The sequence below is a fragment of the Echiichthys vipera genome (genome assembly GCF_963691815.1).
Source record: "Echiichthys vipera genome assembly, chromosome: 4".
NCBI classification, from domain to species: Eukaryota; Metazoa; Chordata; class Actinopteri; order Perciformes; family Trachinidae; genus Echiichthys; species Echiichthys vipera.
Window position 1 is genome coordinate 5,123,673 of NC_139829.1, and position 27,961 is coordinate 5,151,633.

General features: G+C 47.0%; 2 protein-coding genes across 2 annotated transcripts in view; one reads left to right on the plus strand and one right to left on the minus strand.

The window, feature by feature from the left end:
• The first annotated feature begins 371 nt into the window (after positions 1-371).
• nudt12 (nudix (nucleoside diphosphate linked moiety X)-type motif 12) lies at positions 372-5,481 on the plus strand. Its single transcript, XM_083912946.1, has 8 exons — positions 372-464; positions 1,654-1,860; positions 2,014-2,317; positions 3,276-3,549; positions 3,648-3,815; positions 4,446-4,559; positions 4,653-4,852; positions 4,935-5,481. Exons 1-8 carry the CDS (start codon positions 400-402, stop codon positions 5,040-5,042), a joined length of 1,440 nt encoding a protein of 479 aa, XP_083769072.1. The 5' UTR covers positions 372-399; the 3' UTR covers positions 5,043-5,481.
• Positions 5,482-7,404: 1,923 nt separating this feature from the next.
• The window catches only part of LOC310946191 (interleukin-6 receptor subunit beta), a 53,595-nt gene continuing 33,038 nt past the window's right edge, over positions 7,405-27,961 (minus strand). The window contains exons 14-15 of the mRNA XM_083912569.1: positions 8,698-8,779; positions 7,405-8,054 (exon numbers count right to left, since the gene is read on the minus strand). Of these exons, the coding sequence (XP_083768695.1) occupies positions 7,569-8,054; positions 8,698-8,779 (568 nt within the window). The 3' untranslated portion in view covers positions 7,405-7,568. The remainder of the gene's footprint in view (positions 8,055-8,697; positions 8,780-27,961) is intronic.

Genomic DNA, 27,961 nt, shown 5'->3' on the forward strand with positions numbered 1-27,961 from the left:
AGCCAAATGATGCTTATATGCAAATGCTTCAATATCAATAATATCACGCACCTTTCTTAGCATGAAATTCAGCACATAGTGCTTTACAAAAAAACAAAAACAAATCAACGACACATTAAAACAGAAAACACAAAGAGCTGAAATAATACAACAATAACGTCATAAGATAAAACAGGAATAGGAAATAACTTTTAATTTTGATAGCAGGGCCTTTCCCTGTAACTGATAGTTTTTTTTTTTTATAGTGTAGCTGAATACTTTTTCCACCTCTGCATTTTTGTCAAAAAAGAAAAAAAGTTGCATATTGTTTCTGTAAAAGTCAGATTTACGGCATTTTCAGGAGCACATGAAGGCAGCACATTTGTCTGTGATGCTCTTGAACGCAGCTCGACACATTTTATGCAACACAACAGACCCAACTGCTTCCTGGACAGAAGAGAAAGATTCACTGAGCTGAAGACAAGGTGACACTTTGTTATATTTCATATTATTTTGAATAAACGGTGGTGTACAGGTGATAGACGGAGCCCAGGAGACTTTAACAGCCGTGTAACTGTCCAGTTTCAGCTGTGACAGATACATAACAACAGTTATTACAGGTGTGCGACTGTAACACACTGCTTTACTTTACCTACTACTGCTGCTGCAAACCACATCACTATAACTCTGCACGGAAACATACAGGATTTAATCTCCATGGGAATTATAAAACACGTGTTTTGCAACCACTTTGAGCTGAAAGCTGCGTTTTGTAACAGCAGCACGTTGCAGCCGAAAATTATTGACAGCTATCTGCACCAATAAAAGGGAGGGGGGAGGGCGGGAGGAAATATTTAAAGGCACAGAGCGCTAAATTTGGGTTTGTTTTTTGGGTCTTTTTGTGGTGGTTTTGCATTGTGTTTGGCCTTTTTAGCGTGTCTTCGATTTCGCATCTTTTTGTGGTTGTTTTGCATCTTAGTTGAGACATTTGTCTTCATTTGGCCGTCATTTGTCTCTTTGTGGTTATTTTACATCTTTTTTTGTCACTTTGCATCTCCTTGTGATATTGTGGTGTTTTTGTGGTGGTTTTGCATTTTGTGTGAGACGTTTTGTCTTTATGTGGCACTTGTTTGTCTCTGTGGTCTTCTTTTGTCCTTTTGCAACTTCTTGTGGTCATTTTGAGTCTCTGCCTTAGTTTTGCATCACTGTGATCCTTTGGCATCTATTTTTAGTCATGTTCATTCTCTTTGTGGTAATTATGTATCTTTTTGTCGTTGTTTTGCATCTATTTTCTGTCATTTGACATTTTTATGTAGTTTTTTGTGCCTTTGCGGTCATCTTGACCTTGTTTACATGCTCTGCCTTTGACGTTTTTGGACATACAATGTTATTGCTTCATCATTTTATCCTGTTAGACATTTGCGTTAAATGTTGCCATAATTTGGAAAGGGGGGAAAAAGTGTTTTGTGAGGTCACAGTGACCTTTGACCTCTAATTTAATCTGATTGAGCCTAAGTGGACATTTGTGCCTCATTTGAAGTAAATTCCAATAGGTGTAAATAAATCCTTCTGCATTGCTGTAGTCACTTTACAGTGACTGATTATGGAACAAAAATAATTCCATCTTGTGAAAATGCTTCTTCAGCTTCTGTTTCTGTGTCTGATTCCTGTCAGGATGACGAACCTCCAGCTGAGTGCTAAGGAGGAGATGGTGGAGAGGTTCCTGGATGCTGCAGCCAGAGGAGAGCTGACCCAGGTGTCCACGCTGCTGTCCCACGTCCCCTCGCTCATCAACCAAACGGGATACAGCGGTTGGACGGCGCTGATGCTTGCTGCTCGTAACGGGCACTACAATGTGGTGGAGGCGCTGCTGTCACACGGGTACAGAGAGCAGAGAATATAAAAACACTTAACCCATTAGAGGTGTCCATATGTGCTCAAGTTAAAGTAGCAGTAGAAACACTCTGTTACAAGTAAAAGTCATTGTTAATATAGATGGACTCAACTTCTTTTTTCTGTTTTCAAACCTTCAAGCTGCGACAAGTTTTCCGTGAACAGCTCGTCACAGACCGCTTACGATATCGCCAAGTTCTGGGGCCACAGACACGTCTGCGGCCTTCTGGGCCAGACAGAGGACGGCTCCTTGCGAGTCCTGCCGGGCTCCGAGCTCCACCACCAGGAGAACTACTTCAACAGACAGACACTGGACCGGCTGAGTGCCAAGAGGACGGACCAGGTCTGGTTGGAGGATAAACAGGTAGACCCAGACACGGTCTATCTCCTGTTCTCCAGCCTCAGCCCCATGGTCAGCAGCTCCCAGGAGGACAACAACACAGGGGTGAAGGCAAAACTTATTTATTCCAAAATCCTGCCACCCCCTTGCTAAGGGCTCACATGCTCAGCTCCCATTGGAGCTCCCATCCACAGACACGTTTTTAAGGGGAACACCTTGTAGACCATTTACATTACAGTTAGATGGTTGTATTTGTTTGCCATATATGCATAAGGTGCGCTTCGCAAATTGATATATGTCGATTCAGATTAATTTAATGAGTTCTTCAACAGTTAGGCAAAAGGATTATCCAGAACAGTCAAGTGCCACATCATCTGCGTAAAGGAGTAGTCTTGTATTTGTGATGTATGTGGAAATGTCATTTATAAACGAAAATTTTTAGTCCAGTTTGGAAGCATAAAAGTCAGATCTATTGTTTCAAATATCTTTGACAGGTCTGGCCCATAGACTGTATAAATAAATGGACGTAGCCTCTACGTTGAGGTCAGTTCTCTCAACTTGATCCAATCGTCCTCTATATCTTGTCAGACTTTGACTCCGCCTCATTTCCTCTTACCAAAAAAGGGCATGTATGTGACATTGGGGGAGAGGGAGATACGTTCATCTGGTCGACGTATACCTCAGAGGAGAAGTGAGGGCAAGTGGCTAAAGGCCACGCCCCTAATTATTCATAAATTTAACTTCCAAATAAAACAAAAACGAGCCTGTTACAAAAAAAATCACTCCCCTCAGTGTTGTCATGGAGATGTGACCTAAACATACAGACTAGAATGTTTTTTTTGTCCCAGGCCTTAAACAGGTTTAATGATGCTGTGAAAACGGCCTGTTTAACATGGAGGTCAATGAGAAATTGCTCTGTTATGAAACCTGCCCTTAGTGGACACTCAGAGAACTGACATTTTAGCACTTCTCTATTGGATCAACCAGGAAATCATTGGTCTGGTCTGGATTAGTCCAGCTTGACTTTTTCACATAAAAATGATTGTGTTTCTAACTCCAACAGGGTGAAACCAAACTGTGTCGCTTCAGATATGAGGCAGTTAAAGACCTACTCCAGAAACCTGCGACAGTGCTCATCTTCCTCGGAGTGGAGGAGAGGAGGAAGAGAAAACCTTCCTCCACTCAGACAGTGAATGGTGTCCAGGAGCCTCCTGCTTGGTTTGCCATTAACTCAGATGAAGATGCTGCTGAACTCCTTAAACGGTGCAGAGAAAAGAGCTGTGGCTTCCCAAAGACTCCCAACAGAGACCTGCTGAAGCTCAACGAGGAAGAGGCTGGTGAGGAAGATACAGAGGCATCTTGCTGATTTTATATATCTCCCATGTTTTCTCTACTGACTGAATAATCTTTTGTTCCCTCTTGTTTCGTCCTGCAGGAGTTGTGGCCCAGGCTCGGGCGGTGCTGGCCTGGCACAGCCGCTACAGTTTCTGCCCGACGTGTGGCAACAGTACCAGGCTGGAGGAGGGAGGATACAAGAGGAGCTGCCTGAACGCCGACTGCAGGAGTCGGAAGGGGGTTCACAACACCTGCTATCCACGAGTCGGTACGGATCTTCAAACCTACCTCACCGACCTGCTCTGGTTGAATAATAATAATACTGTGTGAGTGTAGAGGTTTGGACACAGCCAACGGAGGATGATGATGTGTAAGGAGTGAAAGAAGTCTGCGTAAAGAGGTCAAGGTGGATGAGTCAAACAAACAAAGGATTTTCACACAGGAGACCGCTGTTCATATGTTAAACCAAAAGTCAAAGTTGACTTATTTTAATTTATGTAGATAAATTAACTTACTTTTTCACTCAAGGAAAATAACGTTGTTTTCAGAGATTAAAGTGGCAAATGTACGAGAAAGAAACGTGGTTTGTCTCTGTATTTAAAGTCGTACATTTACGGGAAGAACATTTGGCTAATCTTAAATTAAAGCAATAAAAAGAATGTGTTTTCTTTTGTCTAATCTCTCAGATTAAAGTGGCACATTTTCTTGTTGAAAATTTGTCTATTCTTTAAGATTAAAGTGGCAAATTCACAAGACAAAAAAATGGATAATATCTGAAATTAAAGTGGCAAATTCACGAGATAACAATTTGGCTAATCTCTGAGATTAAAGTAGCAAGCTTGAGAAAAAAAAATGGTTTAGATAGATGTAGATGCACCTCCTCTGTGTGTGTTTTCAGACCCGGTAGTCATCATGTTGGTCATCCACCCTGATGAAAACCAGTGTTTACTGGGAAGGAAGAAGATCTTTCCGGTTGGCATGTTCTCCTGTCTGGCAGGATTCATAGAACCTGGTAAGCGACACAAACACTGCACTGACTGATCCAAAACCTTAACCCCTACAACTCTGCGTGCCTGAAGCCTGCCTCTCTCCTTCTCTCCTGCAGGGGAGACACTGGAGGCGGCGGTGAGGAGGGAGGTGGAGGAGGAGAGTGGTGTCAAGGTCGGACCGGTTCAGTACGTCTCCTGCCAGCCCTGGCCAATGCCCTCCAACCTCATGATCGGCTGCCTCACCGTCGCCATATCGACCGACATCAAAGTGGATGAGAGCGAAATCGAGGAAGCTCGGTGGTTCCCACGGCAACAGGTACAAACAATACAAACTAATACCAGAAATAGTATAAAAAACCAGAACCTTTAAAGACAATTCAAAGTTTTTTTTTACTCAGGTGATCGACTCATTCAGAGGAACCTGTCCAGCCTTCACCTTTCCCCCCAGACAGACCATCGCCCACCAGCTCATCAGACACTGGATCGGCATTAACTCTAACCTCTGACCATTTTCACTTGAACCTCCGAGCGAAATAAAAAAAAAAAACAGCAGCTGACTGAACTGTTGCTCCTTTATCACGATGGTTTGTATTTACTGTTCAATCATTTCAATGATCTGTTTGTATGAGGAAGAGCCGGCAGAAGATGATGATACACTCAAAAGTATTACATACAAAAGCAACTCCAGAACTCAGGTTTGAACACTGACACTCGCAGGGGAAATAAAAAGACAACAGTGCAAAGTTAAGGACACTGTTGCAGAAACTGGGATATTCCAAAAATGTAATCTAGACATAAAATTTAAGCTTCACCATCCCTCCATCATCACAGTGATCTTAAACCGATGAGTTTCTTTGTCCAATCAAATCATCTTTATACATTTATCAAATGTGGTAGAAGCTAAAAAGATGAATTAATTGATCATAAAGATCAAAATAAGTTTGATTTCTCCTCCTTAATATGTGCAGTAATGGATGATGTTATTATTTTACTGCAGCACATTGATGCTGATAATTGATGCACAATAAATCTCTATTAAATATAAATATATCTCATTGTCGTTGTTGTACATCATGTCACTGCTGTAAAAGTATCCAGGCTTTACTTTACATACTAACTTCTTACTAAAGATTTTTTTTGCCTTATGCTTGCAGTTGAAATACTCAATAGAAAGTGAACTGCACAAAATGATTAAAGTCAAAAAGTGTAGCTGAAATAAACAAAGGCTTCCTCCTCCTAACAAGTTCAATATACAGACATGTAAGAGGCCCTCTAATAATTCATTCATTCATCCATCCTCAACCGCTTGTCCCTGTCGGGGTCGCGGGGGGCTGGAGCCGATCCCAGCTGACATTGGGCTTGAGGCGGGGTCCACCCGACGTGCATGTCTTTGGACTGTGGGAGGAAGCTGGAGAACCTCGCGAAGACCCACACAGACGCAGGGAGAACATGCTAACTCCACACAGAAGCCTCTCGCTGTGAGGCGACAGTGCTAACTACCACACCACCGTAATTGTTTAACATTTTTTGCGGTGGTTTTGCATCTACTTTCAGTCATTTTGCATCTTTTTGTGGTGTTTTTTGTCTCTGTTTGGTCATTTTACATCTTTTTGTGGTGGTTTAGCATTCATTTTTAGTCATTTCACATCTATTTTTAGTAATTCAGCATCTTTTTGGAGGTTTTGCATACATTTTCTGTCATTTTGTGTCTATTTTTAGATGTTTGCCTTTTCTGTGTGGCCGATTTGCATCTCTGTGGTGGTTTTTGTGTTTATTTTAGTCATTTTGAGTACATGTTTAGCATCTGTAGTTGGATGTTTTACCTCATTTTACATCCATTTGTAGTTATTTTTGGTCATTTCGCAGGTGTTTTGTGTATGTCTCTGGTCATATCGCATCTCTTTGTGAGTCAGGGTCCCTAATCTTACTTCAGTGTTGTAATTCTGATTTATGAGGGATTTATTGGGAGAGTGATTCATTTTGTTTTAAGGGGAAAACAAGATTCAAAGACAAAAGTAAATCATAAACAGCATCATAAACACATTTACCATGATAAGACATTTAACATTATGCACTTTTATCAGTTTAAACTTTTTGCAAGAAAAATGCCTTGTTAGTATTAATAAATCCTTTATTCTGAATATTAACACTTTTAAAAAATATATCTTACCAGTGAAGCACAAAAACAACCCAGAAACATTCTGCTCAACCATTTTGAGTCAACATATTTTACTGAAAGAAAAAATGTCTTGAACTGGATTCAACTAATTTTTTAACACATTATAGTTTCAGAGTAAAGTAAATAAGTGTAGATAACACATAACTGTTTTCAAAGTACTGTGATAGTTAATACTTAGAACAAATATGTGGAAATAATACTAGTAATGGTAATACAATTAATTCCACATTGACATATGTTGGTTTAAACACACATTCTTAACAATGTTATAGGGTTTGTATTTTTTATATAAATATACCATGAACGGACACCTCAACCAACTGCTTCCTCAAGAAAGTAAAAACAAAAATAATTAATCGCCTTTTTCTTAGTGAAGACATTAACTGATTAGGAACAATGTTTTAGAAGATGCTGCTATTGCCAAATAAGAGCAAGTACATATACTATGATACATGATCGCTGTACATTTGCGATTCACCTTGTGAAGAAACAGAATATTGCAAACCGCCCTGCAGTGTTTTGGCGTCTGAAACAAACCTGCAGCACAGGCCCCCACTAATGTTTTAGCACAGGGCTGGTTTCAGTGTGAACGTCAGCTAAGCCCATCGGAGAATAAACTCGTCCATGCAGGATTCACTCCTGCAGTGGTAACTGTAGAAATAGCAAAGTTTTCTGCTGCATAATGGACATCATGAACACAAGGACAATTCAATTCAATTCAATTTAATTTATATATATATATAACAAAAGTTATCTGAGGACACTTTACAGAGAAGGTATAGACCACACTCTGCATGATGCAATGAAGTTGATGTTTTTTGCAGTTGATAGATCAGATAAGAACAGTCGCTGTTTACACGTCCGTTCTCCCCAGAAAGGAAGAGTTAGCCACATACTCTGACTCACACGTTATCGGCTGAACGCGGTAACTGTGACATTTCACTGCGGTTTCCCTCTGATGGGACATCTCAGAAAAGTCAACCTGTGCTTCCTCTTTCTGAAGGAAGCATCTGTTACCCTCATCACGAACCTGTCGGCTCTCAGATGTGAAAACTGTCCCAGGGGGGCCGCGGGTCACTGGAAAGATGGTTTGGTAGGACTGGAGAGAAACCAGTGGGTGCTCTGGGATGACTGGAGCATCAGAAATGTACTCTGTGTCCACTTCTAAAGCTGACAGTTTGATGGTGAGGTGGCGCGTCGACAGCAGAGACGCGTCTTCATGTAGATCGTCCTCTGAGGAGGGTCTGAAGTTTGGGCAGACCGTGATGAGACTCTTTTGCCCGAGTACATCCGTCACCTGGAAGTCCTCGATATCCAGAATGTTTCTCTTTGCAGTTTTCTGTGGATTTCAATCAGGAAACACCAGTTTCAGTCAAACTGAAACTCTGACTGTTCTACTGATGTTTGTTGTTAGTGCAACACACTTAAAATTGAATACCATTTTCTTCTACGTCTGTGTTTACAAAAACGTTAACCTGCTTCATTCTGTCATGTTTCAAGATACTGAGACTCAACTGCACAATGAAAAGATGCAGATTTTTTTTTCTTGTTTTTAGGTAATTAAGTATCATGGAGAGTGGCACAGGTTGACCCTAACAGGAACTTGAAGAAGTAACTCTTTATTCAAGGTTTGTATAGAAGAAACTTCCAAGAATCCAACATCGACTGAACTGACTTATATACAAAGTAATCAGACGAGGGAGTTGCGTGCAGGTGGAGAGATGTGCGGGTACGCTCAGCTGAGGGGGAATGAGGTGACTATGCAGGAGAGCAAGCACAGAGCTGATTGGCTGGGGAAAGGGATTAATGAGGCTGATTCAGAGCAGAAGCTAAAAAAAGAGAAAGTCGACAAACAGAAAAACAATCCTCCATGCTCCGTCCAGTCCCCACAACAAGTCATCTAGTCACTGAGCCAGACTGTGACAAACGCTGAACTTTGAGATGAAACAAAATGACAATAACCAAGGTTTTAAGAAACTCACCTGGTGGTTTGGGTCCATCAGCCACCGACCTGTTTTACTGCCCCCTGGGCTTGAGATGGGTGGGAAGAAGTATGACTTGTACCTGCACAGTATAGATTTATTTTAATCTCACATCTGGAGCGAGAAAGTCACATCAATTGTATTTATATAGCCCAATATCATGAGTCACACATTTGCCTGTAGAGCACACAATCCTCTGTCCTTTGACCTTTAAAAAACTCCCCAGAAACCCTTAAAACATGGGGAGTAGGAAGAAAACTCATCAGCTATGGCATCTGAACACTACACCCTGCTGTTGTGTAAGAGTGCGTGAAAATGGCTAGCAAGCTAGTATAGAAATGTAAAAAGGTAGCTTAAAGTGGGGTCATCCCCAGTCACATAAGTCTTTGCCTTTACCGTTACAGATTTTAGCATTTTGTCAGGGTTAGAGGTTACGGTTAGGGGTAGGGTCTACATAGGCTTATTTGCTGGGGAATTTGGCACTGATTGTGAAAAAAAAAAAAAAGACCAGGGAACAAAGGATCCTTTCCTTTTTAACCCTAGAACACCATTGCCGGATGGTTTTCACCTGAGCAAATAATGTAAATGATTTTCATTATGCTGCGTTTATCTGAGTGTCATGGGTCTCTGGGTAGCTTCAGCTTTGTTTTTGGTGTTTTCCTAATCCAAAACACACTTTTTCTACAGGCACATGTTTGGGTTTTCACCCAGGAATAGTGATGGAAGGTAAAGTAGGTTTTTGGTGGATTCTACCCCGGGAAAGTGTTATTTATGTGCCAAGGACATAGTGTTGCTTTCGTCACCGAAAATGATGACGAAATATCTTCGTCAACGAACCTCTATCACGTGACGAAAACAAGACGAGACGAAACGAAAATGCTGGGCATGTGAGATGACTAGGACGAAATATATAATGCAATGAATGAAATGTCTCTTCATTTTTGTTGACGAAAACGAGACGAAATAACGTTGTTTCGTCTCGTGTTGTCACGTTATTGTTATTATTATTATTATTTTGAAGTTTTCTCCCAGTCTCGCGTCTGGGCGACGTCACTTCCTCAATCCCCACACGCGCATTATTTAGATTCTGAAGCTGCCGCTGCTGTGGGTCGTTACAGTTAGAGTTAGAGTTAACTAAACTAAAGAAACATGAGAACAAAGTGTGACACCAGAAGGGGCTCGTGTTTGAGAGGAAAAGAAGAAACACTTTCATTACATAGACGTGGAAAGCAAAACGGAATGTGTTGTGTAAAAAGAAAGAGAAATGCAGCCAAAAAATCACAGGAAAAAACACCACGGATCTTAAGAGACACCTCAGGGCATCCCATAATGACATTTAGGTGAGTCAAGTTAAAACATAACGTTACTTTCTGTTTTATTAAGCTCATGCGACATGAGGCCACGGTTAATGTGTCGGGTTTTAACGCTAGCTTTGGCGTTAGCCACTGGAGGTGTGTGTGTGTGCGCGCGCGCGTGCGCGCGTGAGAGACTAGCGTGTTTGTGAGAGAGAGACTAGTGTGTGTGTGTGTGTGTGCGTGTGTGAGAGAGACTAGCATGTTTGTGAGAGAGGCGAGCGTGTGTTTGTGTATTTAGTTGTGAGAGAGTGTAAAGTGTTTATAGTTCCTACCTGAGAGACTGACTCACTCTATAAGTGCACTAAACTTCCCCTTGTTGGTCAAATACTTTCACTAGTTTTGTATTTCACAGAGCAAATAACACTGAACTTAATTTAGCATCAACATAAATAGGATTACTTATTCTAGACCTGTACATGCATGTAAATTAAAGATATCTGCATGGGTTTGGCTAAAAGGAAATGTTGGTTTCCTCAATACTACTAGGTACTTTTATTATATTGATTCAATATAATTGCATCACTAAAATGAGACTAATATACAATTTTCTTTGACTAAAACTAGACTAAAACTCTCAGACTTTTAGTCGACTAAAACTAGACTAAAACTCAGACTTTTAGTCGACTAAACTAGACTAAAACTCAGACTTTTAATCGACTAAAACTAGACTAAAACTCTCAGACTTTTAGTCGACTAAAACTAGACTAGACTAAAAGTAAAACAGGCCGCCAAAAACAACACTAGTTCCCAGCAACCCACGGCTGTCACCTGTAGAGACAGGGCAACAACGAAAGGTGGTGTCAGGGCATCTTTAAAAAGGCCCTTTGTGGGTGCAGATATTGCTTACGGCCATACCACCCTGAACACGCCCGATCTCGTCTGATCTCGGAAGCTAAGCAGGGTCGGGCCTGGTCAGTACTTGGATGGGAGACCGCCTGGGAATACCAGGTGCTGTAAGCTTTTTCCCACTGCTCTCTACAAGCAGCAAAGGACTGTAGCTGAGTTCGGGCTTGAAGAAATGTTACTTTTCCCATTCCAGGTTACCTTGGACTGCTATTCACAGGACAATATTGGGCTTTTTACTCCGATTTACCCCGTTTGCAGTTGTTTTGATGACCTTTGACTGCTTCTCAGGGGGCAATCATTGGGCTTTTACCCCAGCCACATTTAGGATTGTTTTTGTGACTTGGGGTTGCACATTTGAAACATGCTTGTCTGACAAAGCGAGGCGCGATATGACACAGGAAAAATGCTGCTAACGTGGTAGTAGTGGGTCAGTGGGGAGAGTCCAGCCATGGATTTACAACGTGGCCTTTAACAATGCAACACGGCCAGAGCGGGATCTCCACCGCCATAGGAGTCGCTGTGTTCCCAGCAACCCACGGCTGTCACCTGCAGAGACAGGGCAACAACGAAAGGTGGTGTCAGGGCATCTTTAAAAAGGCCCTTTGTGGGTGCAGAAATTGCTTACGGCCATACCACCCTGAACACGCCCGATCTCGTCTGATCTCGGAAGCTAAGCAGGGTCGGGCCTGGTCAGTACTTGGATGGGAGACCGCCTGGGAATACCAGGTGCTGTAAGCTTTTTCCCACTGCTCTCTACAAGCAGCAAAGGACTGTAGCTGAGTTCGGGCTTGAAGAAATGTTACTTTTCCCATTCCAGGTTACCTTGGACTGCTATTCACAGGACAATATTGGGCTTTTTACTCCGATTTACCCCGTTTGCAGTTGTTTTGATGACCTTTGACTGCTTCTCAGGGGGCAATCATTGGGCCATTACCCCAGCCACATTTAGGATTGTTTTTGTGACTTGGGGTTGCACGTTTGAAACATGCTTGTCTGACAAAGCGAGGCGCGATATGACACAGGAAAAATGCTGCTAACGTGGTAGTAGTGGGTCAGTGGGGAGAGTCCAGCCATGGATTTACAACGTGGCCTTTAACAATGCAACACGGCCAGAGCGGGATCTCCACCGCCATAGGAGTCGCTGTGTTCCCAGCAACCCACGGCTGTCACCTGTAGAGACAGGGCAACAACGAAAGGTGGTGTCAGGGCATCTTTAAAAAGGCCCTTTGTGGGTGCAGAAATTGCTTACGGCCATACCACCCTGAACACGCCCGATCTCGTCTGATCTCGGAAGCTAAGCAGGGTCGGGCCTGGTCAGTACTTGGATGGGAGACCGCCTGGGAATACCAGGTGCTGTAAGCTTTTTCCCACTGCTCTCTACAAGCAGCAAAGGACTGTAGCTGAGTTCGGGCTTGAAGAAATGTTACTTTTCCCATTCTAGGTTACCTTGGACTGCTATTCACAGGACAATATTGGGCTTTTTACTCCGATTTACCCCGTTTGCAGTTGTTTTGATGACCTTTGACTGCTTCTCAGGGGGCAATCATTGGGCTTTTACCCCAGCCACATTTAGGATTGTTTTTGTGACTTGGGGTTGCACGTTTGAAACATGCTTGTCTGACAAAGCGAGGCGCGATATGACACAGGAAAAATGCTGCTAACGTGGTAGTAGTGGGTCAGTGGGGAGAGTCCAGCCATGGATTTACAACGTGGCCTTTAACAATGCAACACGGCCAGAGCGGGATCTCCACCGCCATAGGAGTCGCTGTGTTCCCAGCAACCCACGGCTGTCACCTGTAGAGACAGGGCAACAACGAAAGGTGGTGTCAGGGCATCTTTAAAAAGGCCCTTTGTGGGTGCAGAAATTGCTTACGGCCATACCACCCTGAACACGCCCGATCTCGTCTGATCTCGGAAGCTAAGCAGGGTCGGGCCTGGTCAGTACTTGGATGGGAGACCGCCTGGGAATACCAGGTGCTGTAAGCTTTTTCCCACTGCTCTCTACAAGCAGCAAAGGACTGTAGCTGAGTTCGGGCTTGAAGAAATGTTACTTTTCCCATTCCAGGTTACCTTTGACTGCTATTCACAGGACAATATTGGGCTTTTTACTCCGATTTACCCCGTTTGCAGTTGTTTTGATGACCTTTGACTGCTTCTCAGGGGGCAATCATTGGGCTTTTACCCCAGCCACATTTAGGATTGTTTTTGTGACTTGGGGTTGCACATTTGAAACATGCTTGTCTGACAAAGCGAGGCGCGATATGACACAGGAAAAATGCTGCTAACGTGGTAGTAGTGGGTCAGTGGGGAGAGTCCAGCCATGGATTTACAACGTGGCCTTTAACAATGCAACACGGCCAGAGCGGGATCTCCACCTCCATAGGAGTCGCTGTGTTCCCAGCAACCCACGGCTGTCACCTGCAGAGACAGGGCAACAACGAAAGGTGGTGTCAGGGCATCTTTAAAAAGGCCCTTTGTGGGTGCAGAAATTGCTTACGGCCATACCACCCTGAACACGCCCGATCTCGTCTGATCTCGGAAGCTAAGCAGGGTCGGGCCTGGTCAGTACTTGGATGGGAGACCGCCTGGGAATACCAGGTGCTGTAAGCTTTTTCCCACTGCTCTCTACAAGCAGCAAAGGACTGTAGCTGAGTTCGGGCTTGAAGAAATGTTACTTTTCCCATTCCAGGTTACCTTGGACTGCTATTCACAGGACAATATTGGGCTTTTTACTCCGATTTACCCCGTTTGCAGTTGTTTTGATGACCTTTGACTGCTTCTCAGGGGGCAATCATTGGGCCATTACCCCAGCCACATTTAGGATTGTTTTTGTGACTTGGGGTTGCACGTTTGAAACATGCTTGTCTGACAAAGCGAGGCGCGATATGACACAGGAAAAATGCTGCTAACGTGGTAGTAGTGGGTCAGTGGGGAGAGTCCAGCCATGGATTTACAACGTGGCCTTTAACAATGCAACACGGCCAGAGCGGGATCTCCACCGCCATAGGAGTCGCTGTGTTCCCAGCAACCCACGGCTGTCACCTGTAGAGACAGGGCAACAACGAAAGGTGGTGTCAGGGCATCTTTAAAAAGGCCCTTTGTGGGTGCAGATATTGCTTACGGCCATACCACCCTGAACACGCCCGATCTCGTCTGATCTCGGAAGCTAAGCAGGGTCGGGCCTGGTCAGTACTTGGATGGGAGACCGCCTGGGAATACCAGGTGCTGTAAGCTTATTCCCACTGCTCTCTACAAGCAGCAAAGGACTGTAGCTGAGTTCGGGCTTGAAGAAATGTTACTTTTCCCATTCCAGGTTACCTTGGACTGCTATTCACAGGACAATATTGGGCTTTTTACTCCGATTTACCCCGTTTGCAGTTGTTTTGATGACCTTTGACTGCTTCTCAGGGGGCAATCATTGGGCTTTTACCCCAGCCACATTTAGGATTGTTTTTGTGACTTGGGGTTGCACATTTGAAACATGCTTGTCTGACAAAGCGAGGCGCGATATGACACAGGAAAAATGCTGCTAACGTGGTAGTAGTGGGTCAGTGGGGAGAGTCCAGCCATGGATTTACAACGTGGCCTTTAACAATGCAACACGGCCAGAGCGGGATCTCCACCGCCATAGGAGTCGCTGTGTTCCCAGCAACCCACGGCTGTCACCTGCAGAGACAGGGCAACAACGAAAGGTGGTGTCAGGGCATCTTTAAAAAGGCCCTTTGTGGGTGCAGAAATTGCTTACGGCCATACCACCCTGAACACGCCCGATCTCGTCTGATCTCGGAAGCTAAGCAGGGTCGGGCCTGGTCAGTACTTGGATGGGAGACCGCCTGGGAATACCAGGTGCTGTAAGCTTTTTCCCACTGCTCTCTACAAGCAGCAAAGGACTGTAGCTGAGTTCGGGCTTGAAGAAATGTTACTTTTCCCATTCCAGGTTACCTTGGACTGCTATTCACAGGACAATATTGGGCTTTTTACTCCGATTTACCCCGTTTGCAGTTGTTTTGATGACCTTTGACTGCTTCTCAGGGGGCAATCATTGGGCCATTACCCCAGCCACATTTAGGATTGTTTTTGTGACTTGGGGTTGCACGTTTGAAACATGCTTGTCTGACAAAGCGAGGCGCGATATGACACAGGAAAAATGCTGCTAACGTGGTAGTAGTGGGTCAGTGGGGAGAGTCCAGCCATGGATTTACAACGTGGCCTTTAACAATGCAACACGGCCAGAGCGGGATCTCCACCGCCATAGGAGTCGCTGTGTTCCCAGCAACCCACGGCTGTCACCTGTAGAGACAGGGCAACAACGAAAGGTGGTGTCAGGGCATCTTTAAAAAGGCCCTTTGTGGGTGCAGAAATTGCTTACGGCCATACCACCCTGAACACGCCCGATCTCGTCTGATCTCGGAAGCTAAGCAGGGTCGGGCCTGGTCAGTACTTGGATGGGAGACCGCCTGGGAATACCAGGTGCTGTAAGCTTTTTCCCACTGCTCTCTACAAGCAGCAAAGGACTGTAGCTGAGTTCGGGCTTGAAGAAATGTTACTTTTCCCATTCTAGGTTACCTTGGACTGCTATTCACAGGACAATATTGGGCTTTTTACTCCGATTTACCCCGTTTGCAGTTGTTTTGATGACCTTTGACTGCTTCTCAGGGGGCAATCATTGGGCTTTTACCCCAGCCACATTTAGGATTGTTTTTGTGACTTGGGGTTGCACGTTTGAAACATGCTTGTCTGACAAAGCGAGGCGCGATATGACACAGGAAAAATGCTGCTAACGTGGTAGTAGTGGGTCAGTGGGGAGAGTCCAGCCATGGATTTACAACGTGGCCTTTAACAATGCAACACGGCCAGAGCGGGATCTCCACCGCCATAGGAGTCGCTGTGTTCCCAGCAACCCACGGCTGTCACCTGTAGAGACAGGGCAACAACGAAAGGTGGTGTCAGGGCATCTTTAAAAAGGCCCTTTGTGGGTGCAGAAATTGCTTACGGCCATACCACCCTGAACACGCCCGATCTCGTCTGATCTCGGAAGCTAAGCAGGGTCGGGCCTGGTCAGTACTTGGATGGGAGACCGCCTGGGAATACCAGGTGCTGTAAGCTTTTTCCCACTGCTCTCTACAAGCAGCAAAGGACTGTAGCTGAGTTCGGGCTTGAAGAAATGTTACTTTTCCCATTCCAGGTTACCTTTGACTGCTATTCACAGGACAATATTGGGCTTTTTACTCCGATTTACCCCGTTTGCAGTTGTTTTGATGACCTTTGACTGCTTCTCAGGGGGCAATCATTGGGCTTTTACCCCAGCCACATTTAGGATTGTTTTTGTGACTTGGGGTTGCACATTTGAAACATGCTTGTCTGACAAAGCGAGGCGCGATATGACACAGGAAAAATGCTGCTAACGTGGTAGTAGTGGGTCAGTGGGGAGAGTCCAGCCATGGATTTACAACGTGGCCTTTAACAATGCAACACGGCCAGAGCGGGATCTCCACCTCCATAGGAGTCGCTGTGTTCCCAGCAACCCACGGCTGTCACCTGCAGAGACAGGGCAACAACGAAAGGTGGTGTCAGGGCATCTTTAAAAAGGCCCTTTGTGGGTGCAGAAATTGCTTACGGCCATACCACCCTGAACACGCCCGATCTCGTCTGATCTCGGAAGCTAAGCAGGGTCGGGCCTGGTCAGTACTTGGATGGGAGACCGCCTGGGAATACCAGGTGCTGTAAGCTTTTTCCCACTGCTCTCTACAAGCAGCAAAGGACTGTAGCTGAGTTCGGGCTTGAAGAAATGTTACTTTTCCCATTCCAGGTTACCTTGGACTGCTATTCACAGGACAATATTGGGCTTTTTACTCCGATTTACCCCGTTTGCAGTTGTTTTGATGACCTTTGACTGCTTCTCAGGGGGCAATCATTGGGCCATTACCCCAGCCACATTTAGGATTGTTTTTGTGACTTGGGGTTGCACGTTTGAAACATGCTTGTCTGACAAAGCGAGGCGCGATATGACACAGGAAAAATGCTGCTAACGTGGTAGTAGTGGGTCAGTGGGGAGAGTCCAGCCATGGATTTACAACGTGGCCTTTAACAATGCAACACGGCCAGAGCGGGATCTCCACCGCCATAGGAGTCGCTGTGTTCCCAGCAACCCACGGCTGTCACCTGTAGAGACAGGGCAACAACGAAAGGTGGTGTCAGGGCATCTTTAAAAAGGCCCTTTGTGGGTGCAGAAATTGCTTACGGCCATACCACCCTGAACACGCCCGATCTCGTCTGATCTCGGAAGCTAAGCAGGGTCGGGCCTGGTCAGTACTTGGATGGGAGACCGCCTGGGAATACCAGGTGCTGTAAGCTTTTTCCCACTGCTCTCTACAAGCAGCAAAGGACTGTAGCTGAGTTCGGGCTTGAAGAAATGTTACTTTTCCCATTCCAGGTTACCTTTGACTGCTATTCACAGGACAATATTGGGCTTTTTACTCCGATTTACCCCGTTTGCAGTTGTTTTGATGACCTTTGACTGCTTCTCAGGGGGCAATCATTGGGCTTTTACCCCAGCCACATTTAGGATTGTTTTTGTGACTTGGGGTTGCACATTTGAAACATGCTTGTCTGACAAAGCGAGGCGCGATATGACACAGGAAAAATGCTGCTAACGTGGTAGTAGTGGGTCAGTGGGGAGAGTCCAGCCATGGATTTACAACGTGGCCTTTAACAATGCAACACGGCCAGAGCGGGATCTCCACCGCCATAGGAGTCGCTGTGTTCCCAGCAACCCACGGCTGTCACCTGCAGAGACAGGGCAACAACGAAAGGTGGTGTCAGGGCATCTTTAAAAAGGCCCTTTGTGGGTGCAGAAATTGCTTACGGCCATACCACCCTGAACACGCCCGATCTCGTCTGATCTCGGAAGCTAAGCAGGGTCGGGCCTGGTCAGTACTTGGATGGGAGACCGCCTGGGAATACCAGGTGCTGTAAGCTTTTTCCCACTGCTCTCTACAAGCAGCAAAGGACTGTAGCTGAGTTCGGGCTTGAAGAAATGTTACTTTTCCCATTCCAGGTTACCTTGGACTGCTATTCACAGGACAATATTGGGCTTTTTACTCCGATTTACCCCGTTTGCAGTTGTTTTGATGACCTTTGACTGCTTCTCAGGGGGCAATCATTGGGCCATTACCCCAGCCACATTTAGGATTGTTTTTGTGACTTGGGGTTGCACGTTTGAAACATGCTTGTCTGACAAAGCGAGGCGCGATATGACACAGGAAAAATGCTGCTAACGTGGTAGTAGTGGGTCAGTGGGGAGAGTCCAGCCATGGATTTACAACGTGGCCTTTAACAATGCAACACGGCCAGAGCGGGATCTCCACCGCCATAGGAGTCGCTGTGTTCCCAGCAACCCACGGCTGTCACCTGCAGAGACAGGGCAACAACGAAAGGTGGTGTCAGGGCATCTTTAAAAAGGCCCTTTGTGGGTGCAGAAATTGCTTACGGCCATACCACCCTGAACACGCCCGATCTCGTCTGATCTCGGAAGCTAAGCAGGGTCGGGCCTGGTCAGTACTTGGATGGGAGACCGCCTGGGAATACCAGGTGCTGTAAGCTTTTTCCCACTGCTCTCTACAAGCAGCAAAGGACTGTAGCTGAGTTCGGGCTTGAAGAAATGTTACTTTTCCCATTCCAGGTTACCTTGGACTGCTATTCACAGGACAATATTGGGCTTTTTACTCCGATTTACCCCGTTTGCAGTTGTTTTGATGACCTTTGACTGCTTCTCAGGGGGCAATCATTGGGCTTTTACCCCAGCCACATTTAGGATTGTTTTTGTGACTTGGGGTTGCACATTTGAAACATGCTTGTCTGACAAAGCGAGGCGCGATATGACACAGGAAAAATGCTGCTAACGTGGTAGTAGTGGGTCAGTGGGGAGAGTCCAGCCATGGATTTACAACGTGGCCTCAAACAATGCAACACGGCCAGAGCGGGATCTCCACCGCCATAGGAGTCGCTGTGTTCCCAGCAACCCACGGCTGTCACCTGTAGAGACAGGGCAACAACGAAAGGTGGTGTCAGGGCATCTTTAAAAAGGCCCTTTGTGGGTGCAGAAATTGCTTACGGCCATACCACCCTGAACACGCCCGATCTCGTCTGATCTCGGAAGCTAAGCAGGGTCGGGCCTGGTCAGTACCTGGATGGGAGACCGCCTGGGAATACCAGGTGCTGTAAGCTTTTTCCCACTGCTCTCTACAAGCAGCAAAGGACTGTAGCTGAGTTCGGGCTTGAAGAAATGTTACTTTTCCCATTCCAGGTTACCTTGGACTGCTATTCACAGGACAATATTGGGCTTTTTACTCCGATTTACCCCGTTTGAAGTTGTTTTGATGACCTTTGACTGCTTCTCAGGGGGCAATCATTGGGCTTTTACCCCAGCCACATTTAGGATTGTTTTTGTGACTTGGGGTTGCACATTTGAAACATGCTTGTCTGACAAAGCGAGGCGCGATATGACACAGGAAAAATGCTGCTAACGTGGTAGTAGTGGGTCAGTGGGGAGAGTCCAGCCATGGATTTACAACGTGGCCTTTAACAATGCAACACGGCCAGAGCGGGATCTCCACCGCCATAGGAGTCGCTGTGTTCCCAGCAACCCACGGCTGTCACCTGCAGAGACAGGGCAACAACGAAAGGTGGTGTCAGGGCATCTTTAAAAAGGCCCTTTGTGGGTGCAGAAATTGCTTACGGCCATACCACCCTGAACACGCCCGATCTCGTCTGATCTCGGAAGCTAAGCAGGGTCGGGCCTGGTCAGTACTTGGATGGGAGACCGCCTGGGAATACCAGGTGCTGTAAGCTTTTTCCCACTGCTCTCTACAAGCAGCAAAGGACTGTAGCTGAGTTCGGGCTTGAAGAAATGTTACTTTTCCCATTCCAGGTTACCTTGGACTGCTATTCACAGGACAATATTGGGCTTTTTACTCCGATTTACCCCGTTTGCAGTTGTTTTGATGACCTTTGACTGCTTCTCAGGGGGCAATCATTGGGCTTTTACCCCAGCCACATTTAGGATTGTTTTTGTGACTTGGGGTTGCACATTTGAAACATGCTTGTCTGACAAAGCGAGGCGCGATATGACACAGGAAAAATGCTGCTAACGTGGTAGTAGTGGGTCAGTGGGGAGAGTCCAGCCATGGATTTACAACGTGGCCTCAAACAATGCAACACGGCCAGAGCGGGATCTCCACCGCCATAGGAGTCGCTGTGTTCCCAGCAACCCACGGCTGTCACCTGTAGAGACAGGGCAACAACGAAAGGTGGTGTCAGGGCATCTTTAAAAAGGCCCTTTGTGGGTGCAGAAATTGCTTACGGCCATACCACCCTGAACACGCCCGATCTCGTCTGATCTCGGAAGCTAAGCAGGGTCGGGCCTGGTCAGTACTTGGATGGGAGACCGCCTGGGAATACCAGGTGCTGTAAGCTTTTTCCCACTGCTCTCTACAAGCAGCAAAGGACTGTAGCTGAGTTCGGGCTTGAAGAAATGTTACTTTTCCCATTCTAGGTTACCTTGGACTGCTATTCACAGGACAATATTGGGCTTTTTACTCCGATTTACCCCGTTTGCAGTTGTTTTGATGACCTTTGACTGCTTCTCAGGGGGCAATCATTGGGCTTTTACCCCAGCCACATTTAGGATTGTTTCTGTGACTTGGGGTTGCACGTTTGAAACATGCTTGTCTGACAAAGCGAGGCGCGATATGACACAGGAAAAATGCTGCTAACGTGGTAGTAGTGGGTCAGTGGGGAGAGTCCAGCCATGGATTTACAACGTGGCCTCAAACAATGCAACACGGCCAGAGCGGGATCTCCACCGCCATAGGAGTCGCTGTGTTCCCAGCAACCCACGGCTGTCACCTGTAGAGACAGGGCAACAACGAAAGGTGGTGTCAGGGCATCTTTAAAAAGGCCCTTTGTGGGTGCAGAAATTGCTTACGGCCATACCACCCTGAACACGCCCGATCTCGTCTGATCTCGGAAGCTAAGCAGGGTCGGGCCTGGTCAGTACTTGGATGGGAGACCGCCTGGGAATACCAGGTGCTGTAAGCTTTTTCCCACTGCTCTCTACAAGCAGCAAAGGACTGTAGCTGAGTTCGGGCTTGAAGAAATGTTACTTTTCCCATTCCAGGTTACCTTGGACTGCTATTCACAGGACAATATTGGGCTTTTTACTCCGATTTACCCCGTTTGCAGTTGTTTTGATGACCTTTGACTGCTTCTCAGGGGGCAATCATTGGGCCATTACCCCAGCCACATTTAGGATTGTTTTTGTGACTTGGGGTTGCACGTTTGAAACATGCTTGTCTGACAAAGCGAGGCGCGATATGACACAGGAAAAATGCTGCTAACGTGGTAGTAGTGGGTCAGTGGGGAGAGTCCAGCCATGGATTTACAACGTGGCCTTTAACAATGCAACACGGCCAGAGCGGGATCTCCACCGCCATAGGAGTCGCTGTGTTCCCAGCAACCCACGGCTGTCACCTGTAGAGACAGGGCAACAACGAAAGGTGGTGTCAGGGCATCTTTAAAAAGGCCCTTTGTGGGTGCAGAAATTGCTTACGGCCATACCACCCTGAACACGCCCGATCTCGTCTGATCTCGGAAGCTAAGCAGGGTCGGGCCTGGTCAGTACTTGGATGGGAGACCGCCTGGGAATACCAGGTGCTGTAAGCTTTTTCCCACTGCTCTCTACAAGCAGCAAAGGACTGTAGCTGAGTTCGGGCTTGAAGAAATGTTACTTTTCCCATTCCAGGTTACCTTTGACTGCTATTCACAGGACAATATTGGGCTTTTTACTCCGATTTACCCCGTTTGCAGTTGTTTTGATGACCTTTGACTGCTTCTCAGGGGGCAATCATTGGGCTTTTACCCCAGCCACATTTAGGATTGTTTTTGTGACTTGGGGTTGCACATTTGAAACATGCTTGTCTGACAAAGCGAGGCGCGATATGACACAGGAAAAATGCTGCTAACGTGGTAGTAGTGGGTCAGTGGGGAGAGTCCAGCCATGGATTTACAACGTGGCCTCAAACAATGCAACACGGCCAGAGCGGGATCTCCACCGCCATAGGAGTCGCTGTGTTCCCAGCAACCCACGGCTGTCACCTGCAGAGACAGGGCAACAACGAAAGGTGGTGTCAGGGCATCTTTAAAAAGGCCCTTTGTGGGTGCAGAAATTGCTTACGGCCATACCACCCTGAACACGCCCGATCTCGTCTGATCTCGGAAGCTAAGCAGGGTCGGGCCTGGTCAGTACTTGGATGGGAGACCGCCTGGGAATACCAGGTGCTGTAAGCTTTTTCCCACTGCTCTCTACAAGCAGCAAAGGACTGTAGCTGAGTTCGGGCTTGAAGAAATGTTACTTTTCCCATTCCAGGTTACCTTGGACTGCTATTCACAGGACAATATTGGGCTTTTTACTCCGATTTACCCCGTTTGCAGTTGTTTTGATGACCTTTGACTGCTTCTCAGGGGGCAATCATTGGGCCATTACCCCAGCCACATTTAGGATTGTTTTTGTGACTTGGGGTTGCACGTTTGAAACATGCTTGTCTGACAAAGCGAGGCGCGATATGACACAGGAAAAATGCTGCTAACGTGGTAGTAGTGGGTCAGTGGGGAGAGTCCAGCCATGGATTTACAACGTGGCCTTTAACAATGCAACACGGCCAGAGCGGGATCTCCACCGCCATAGGAGTCGCTGTGTTCCCAGCAACCCACGGCTGTCACCTGCAGAGACAGGGCAACAACGAAAGGTGGTGTCAGGGCATCTTTAAAAAGGCCCTTTGTGGGTGCAGAAATTGCTTACGGCCATACCACCCTGAACACGCCCGATCTCGTCTGATCTCGGAAGCTAAGCAGGGTCGGGCCTGGTCAGTACTTGGATGGGAGACCGCCTGGGAATACCAGGTGCTGTAAGCTTTTTCCCACTGCTCTCTACAAGCAGCAAAGGACTGTAGCTGAGTTCGGGCTTGAAGAAATGTTACTTTTCCCATTCCAGGTTACCTTGGACTGCTATTCACAGGACAATATTGGGCTTTTTACTCCGATTTACCCCGTTTGCAGTTGTTTTGATGACCTTTGACTGCTTCTCAGGGGGCAATCATTGGGCCATTACCCCAGCCACATTTAGGATTGTTTTTGTGACTTGGGGTTGCACGTTTGAAACATGCTTGTCTGACAAAGCGAGGCGCGATATGACACAGGAAAAATGCTGCTAACGTGGTAGTAGTGGGTCAGTGGGGAGAGTCCAGCCATGGATTTACAACGTGGCCTTTAACAATGCAACACGGCCAGAGCGGGATCTCCACCGCCATAGGAGTCGCTGTGTTCCCAGCAACCCACGGCTGTCACCTGTAGAGACAGGGCAACAACGAAAGGTGGTGTCAGGGCATCTTTAAAAAGGCCCTTTGTGGGTGCAGAAATTGCTTACGGCCATACCACCCTGAACACGCACGATCTCGTCTGATCTCGGAAGCTAAGCAGGGTCGGGCCTGGTCAGTACTTGGATGGGAGACCGCCTGGGAATACCAGGTGCTGTAAGCTTTTTCCCACTGCTCTCTACAAGCAGCAAAGGACTGTAGCTGAGTTCGGGCTTGAAGAAATGTTACTTTTCCCATTCCAGGTTACCTTGGACTGCTATTCACAGGACAATATTGGGCTTTTTACTCCGATTTACCCCGTTTGCAGTTGTTTTGATGACCTTTGACTGCTTCTCAGGGGGCAATCATTGGGCTTTTACCCCAGCCACATTTAGGATTGTTTTTGTGACTTGGGGTTGCACATTTGAAACATGCTTGTCTGACAAAGCGAGGCGCGATATGACACAGGAAAAATGCTGCTAACGTGGTAGTAGTGGGTCAGTGGGGAGAGTCCAGCCATGGATTTACAACGTGGCCTTTAACAATGCAACACGGCCAGAGCGGGATCTCCACCGCCATAGGAGTCGCTGTGTTCCCAGCAACCCACGGCTGTCACCTGCAGAGACAGGGCAACAACGAAAGGTGGTGTCAGGGCATCTTTAAAAAGGCCCTTTGTGGGTGCAGAAATTGCTTACGGCCATACCACCCTGAACACGCCCGATCTCGTCTGATCTCGGAAGCTAAGCAGGGTCGGGCCTGGTCAGTACTTGGATGGGAGACCGCCTGGGAATACCAGGTGCTGTAAGCTTTTTCCCACTGCTCTCTACAAGCAGCAAAGGACTGTAGCTGAGTTCGGGCTTGAAGAAATGTTACTTTTCCCATTCCAGGTTACCTTGGACTGCTATTCACAGGACAATATTGGGCTTTTTACTCCGATTTACCCCGTTTGCAGTTGTTTTGATGACCTTTGACTGCTTCTCAGGGGGCAATCATTGGGCCATTACCCCAGCCACATTTAGGATTGTTTTTGTGACTTGGGGTTGCACGTTTGAAACATGCTTGTCTGACAAAGCGAGGCGCGATATGACACAGGAAAAATGCTGCTAACGTGGTAGTAGTGGGTCAGTGGGGAGAGTCCAGCCATGGATTTACAACGTGGCCTTTAACAATGCAACACGGCCAGAGCGGGATCTCCACCGCCATAGGAGTCGCTGTGTTCCCAGCAACCAACGGCTGTCACCTGCAGAGACAGGGCAACAACGAAAGGTGGTGTCAGGGCATCTTTAAAAAGGCCCTTTGTGGGTGCAGAAATTGCTTACGGCCATACCACCCTGAACACGCCCGATCTCGTCTGATCTCGGAAGCTAAGCAGGGTCGGGCCTGGTCAGTACTTGGATGGGAGACCGCCTGGGAATACCAGGTGCTGTAAGCTTTTTCCCACTGCTCTCTACAAGCAGCAAAGGACTGTAGCTGAGTTCGGGCTTGAAGAAATGTTACTTTTCCCATTCCAGGTTACCTTGGACTGCTATTCACAGGACAATATTGGGCTTTTTACTCCGATTTACCCCGTTTGCAGTTGTTTTGATGACCTTTGACTGCTTCTCAGGGGGCAATCATTGGGCTTTTACCCCAGCCACATTTAGGATTGTTTTTGTGACTTGGGGTTGCACATTTGAAACATGCTTGTCTGACAAAGCGAGGCGCGATATGACACAGGAAAAATGCTGCTAACGTGGTAGTAGTGGGTCAGTGGGGAGAGTCCAGCCATGGATTTACAACGTGGCCTCAAACAATGCAACACGGCCAGAGCGGGATCTCCACCGCCATAGGAGTCGCTGTGTTCCCAGCAACCCACGGCTGTCACCTGCAGAGACAGGGCAACAACGAAAGGTGGTGTCAGGGCATCTTTAAAAAGGCCCTTTGTGGGTGCAGAAATTGCTTACGGCCATACCACCCTGAACACGCCCGATCTCGTCTGATCTCGGAAGCTAAGCAGGGTCGGGCCTGGTCAGTACTTGGATGGGAGACCGCCTGGGAATACCAGGTGCTGTAAGCTTTTTCCCACTGCTCTCTACAAGCAGCAAAGGACTGTAGCTGAGTTCGGGCTTGAAGAAATGTTACTTTTCCCATTCCAGGTTACCTTTGACTGCTATTCACAGGACAATATTGGGCTTTTTACTCCGATTTACCCCGTTTGCAGTTGTTTTGATGACCTTTGACTGCTTCTCAGGGGGCAATCATTGGGCTTTTACCCCAGCCACATTTAGGATTGTTTTTGTGACTTGGGGTTGCACATTTGAAACATGCTTGTCTGACAAAGCGAGGCGCGATATGACACAGGAAAAATGCTGCTAACGTGGTAGTAGTGGGTCAGTGGGGAGAGTCCAGCCATGGATTTACAACGTGGCCTTTAACAATGCAACACGGCCAGAGCGGGATCTCCACCGCCATAGGAGTCGCTGTGTTCCCAGCAACCCACGGCTGTCACCTGCAGAGACAGGGCAACAACGAAAGGTGGTGTCAGGGCATCTTTAAAAAGGCCCTTTGTGGGTGCAGAAATTGCTTACGGCCATACCACCCTGAACACGCCCGATCTCGTCTGATCTCGGAAGCTAAGCAGGGTCGGGCCTGGTCAGTACTTGGATGGGAGACCGCCTGGGAATACCAGGTGCTGTAAGCTTTTTCCCACTGCTCTCTACAAGCAGCAAAGGACTGTAGCTGAGTTCGGGCTTGAAGAAATGTTACTTTTCCCATTCCAGGTTACCTTGGACTGCTATTCACAGGACAATATTGGGCTTTTTACTCCGATTTACCCCGTTTGCAGTTGTTTTGATGACCTTTGACTGCTTCTCAGGGGGCAATCATTGGGCTTTTACCCCAGCCACATTTAGGATTGTTTTTGTGACTTGGGGTTGCACATTTGAAACATGCTTGTCTGACAAAGCGAGGCGCGATATGACACAGGAAAAATGCTGCTAACGTGGTAGTAGTGGGTCAGTGGGGAGAGTCCAGCCATGGATTTACAACGTGGCCTCAAACAATGCAACACGGCCAGAGCGGGATCTCCACCGCCATAGGAGTCGCTGTGTTCCCAGCAACCCACGGCTGTCACCTGTAGAGACAGGGCAACAACGAAAGGTGGTGTCAGGGCATCTTTAAAAAGGCCCTTTGTGGGTGCAGAAATTGCTTACGGCCATACCACCCTGAACACGCCCGATCTCGTCTGATCTCGGAAGCTAAGCAGGGTAGGGCCTGGTCAGTACTTGGATGGGAGACCGCCTGGGAATACCAGGTGCTGTAAGCTTTTTCCCACTGCTCTCTACAAGCAGCAAAGGACTGTAGCTGAGTTCGGGCTTGAAGAAATGTTACTTTTCCCATTCTAGGTTACCTTGGACTGCTATTCACAGGACAATATTGGGCTTTTTACTCCGATTTACCCCGTTTGCAGTTGTTTTGATGACCTTTGACTGCTTCTCAGGGGGCAATCATTGGGCTTTTACCCCAGCCACATTTAGGATTGTTTCTGTGACTTGGGGTTGCACGTTTGAAACATGCTTGTCTGACAAAGCGAGGCGCGATATGACACAGGAAAAATGCTGCTAACGTGGTAGTAGTGGGTCAGTGGGGAGAGTCCAGCCATGGATTTACAACGTGGCCTCAAACAATGCAACACGGCCAGAGCGGGATCTCCACCGCCATAGGAGTCGCTGTGTTCCCAGCAACCCACGGCTGTCACCTGTAGAGACAGGGCAACAACGAAAGGTGGTGTCAGGGCATCTTTAAAAAGGCCCTTTGTGGGTGCAGAAATTGCTTACGGCCATACCACCCTGAACACGCCCGATCTCGTCTGATCTCGGAAGCTAAGCAGGGTCGGGCCTGGTCAGTACTTGGATGGGAGACCGCCTGGGAATACCAGGTGCTGTAAGCTTTTTCCCACTGCTCTCTACAAGCAGCAAAGGACTGTAGCTGAGTTCGGGCTTGAAGAAATGTTACTTTTCCCATTCCAGGTTACCTTGGACTGCTATTCACAGGACAATATTGGGCTTTTTACTCCGATTTACCCCGTTTGAAGTTGTTTTGATGACCTTTGACTGCTTCTCAGGGGGCAATCATTGGGCTTTTACCCCAGCCACATTTAGGATTGTTTTTGTGACTTGGGGTTGCACATTTGAAACATGCTTGTCTGACAAAGCGAGGCGCGATATGACACAGGAAAAATGCTGCTAACGTGGTAGTAGTGGGTCAGTGGGGAGAGTCCAGCCATGGATTTACAACGTGGCCTTTAACAATGCAACACGGCCAGAGCGGGATCTCCACCGCCATAGGAGTCGCTGTGTTCCCAGCAACCCACGGCTGTCACCTGCAGAGACAGGGCAACAACGAAAGGTGGTGTCAGGGCATCTTTAAAAAGGCCCTTTGTGGGTGCAGAAATTGCTTACGGCCATACCACCCTGAACACGCCCGATCTCGTCTGATCTCGGAAGCTAAGCAGGGTCGGGCCTGGTCAGTACTTGGATGGGAGACCGCCTGGGAATACCAGGTGCTGTAAGCTTTTTCCCACTGCTCTCTACAAGCAGCAAAGGACTGTAGCTGGGTTCGGGCTTGAAGAAATGTTACTTTTCCCATTCTAGGTTACCTTGGACTGCCATTCAC

Bases quoted from the DNA above. Each gene is read 5' to 3' on its own strand.
- nudt12 (XM_083912946.1), top strand. From the start codon at position 400: ATGCAACACAACAGACCCAACTGCTTCCTGGACAGAAGAGAAAGATTC. The intron at 2,318-3,275 runs GTGAAGGCAAAA...TAACTCCAACAG, and splicing joins AGGAGGACAACAACACAGGG to GGTGAAACCAAACTGTGTCG. The intron at 3,550-3,647 runs GTGAGGAAGATA...TTCGTCCTGCAG, and splicing joins GCTCAACGAGGAAGAGGCTG to GAGTTGTGGCCCAGGCTCGG.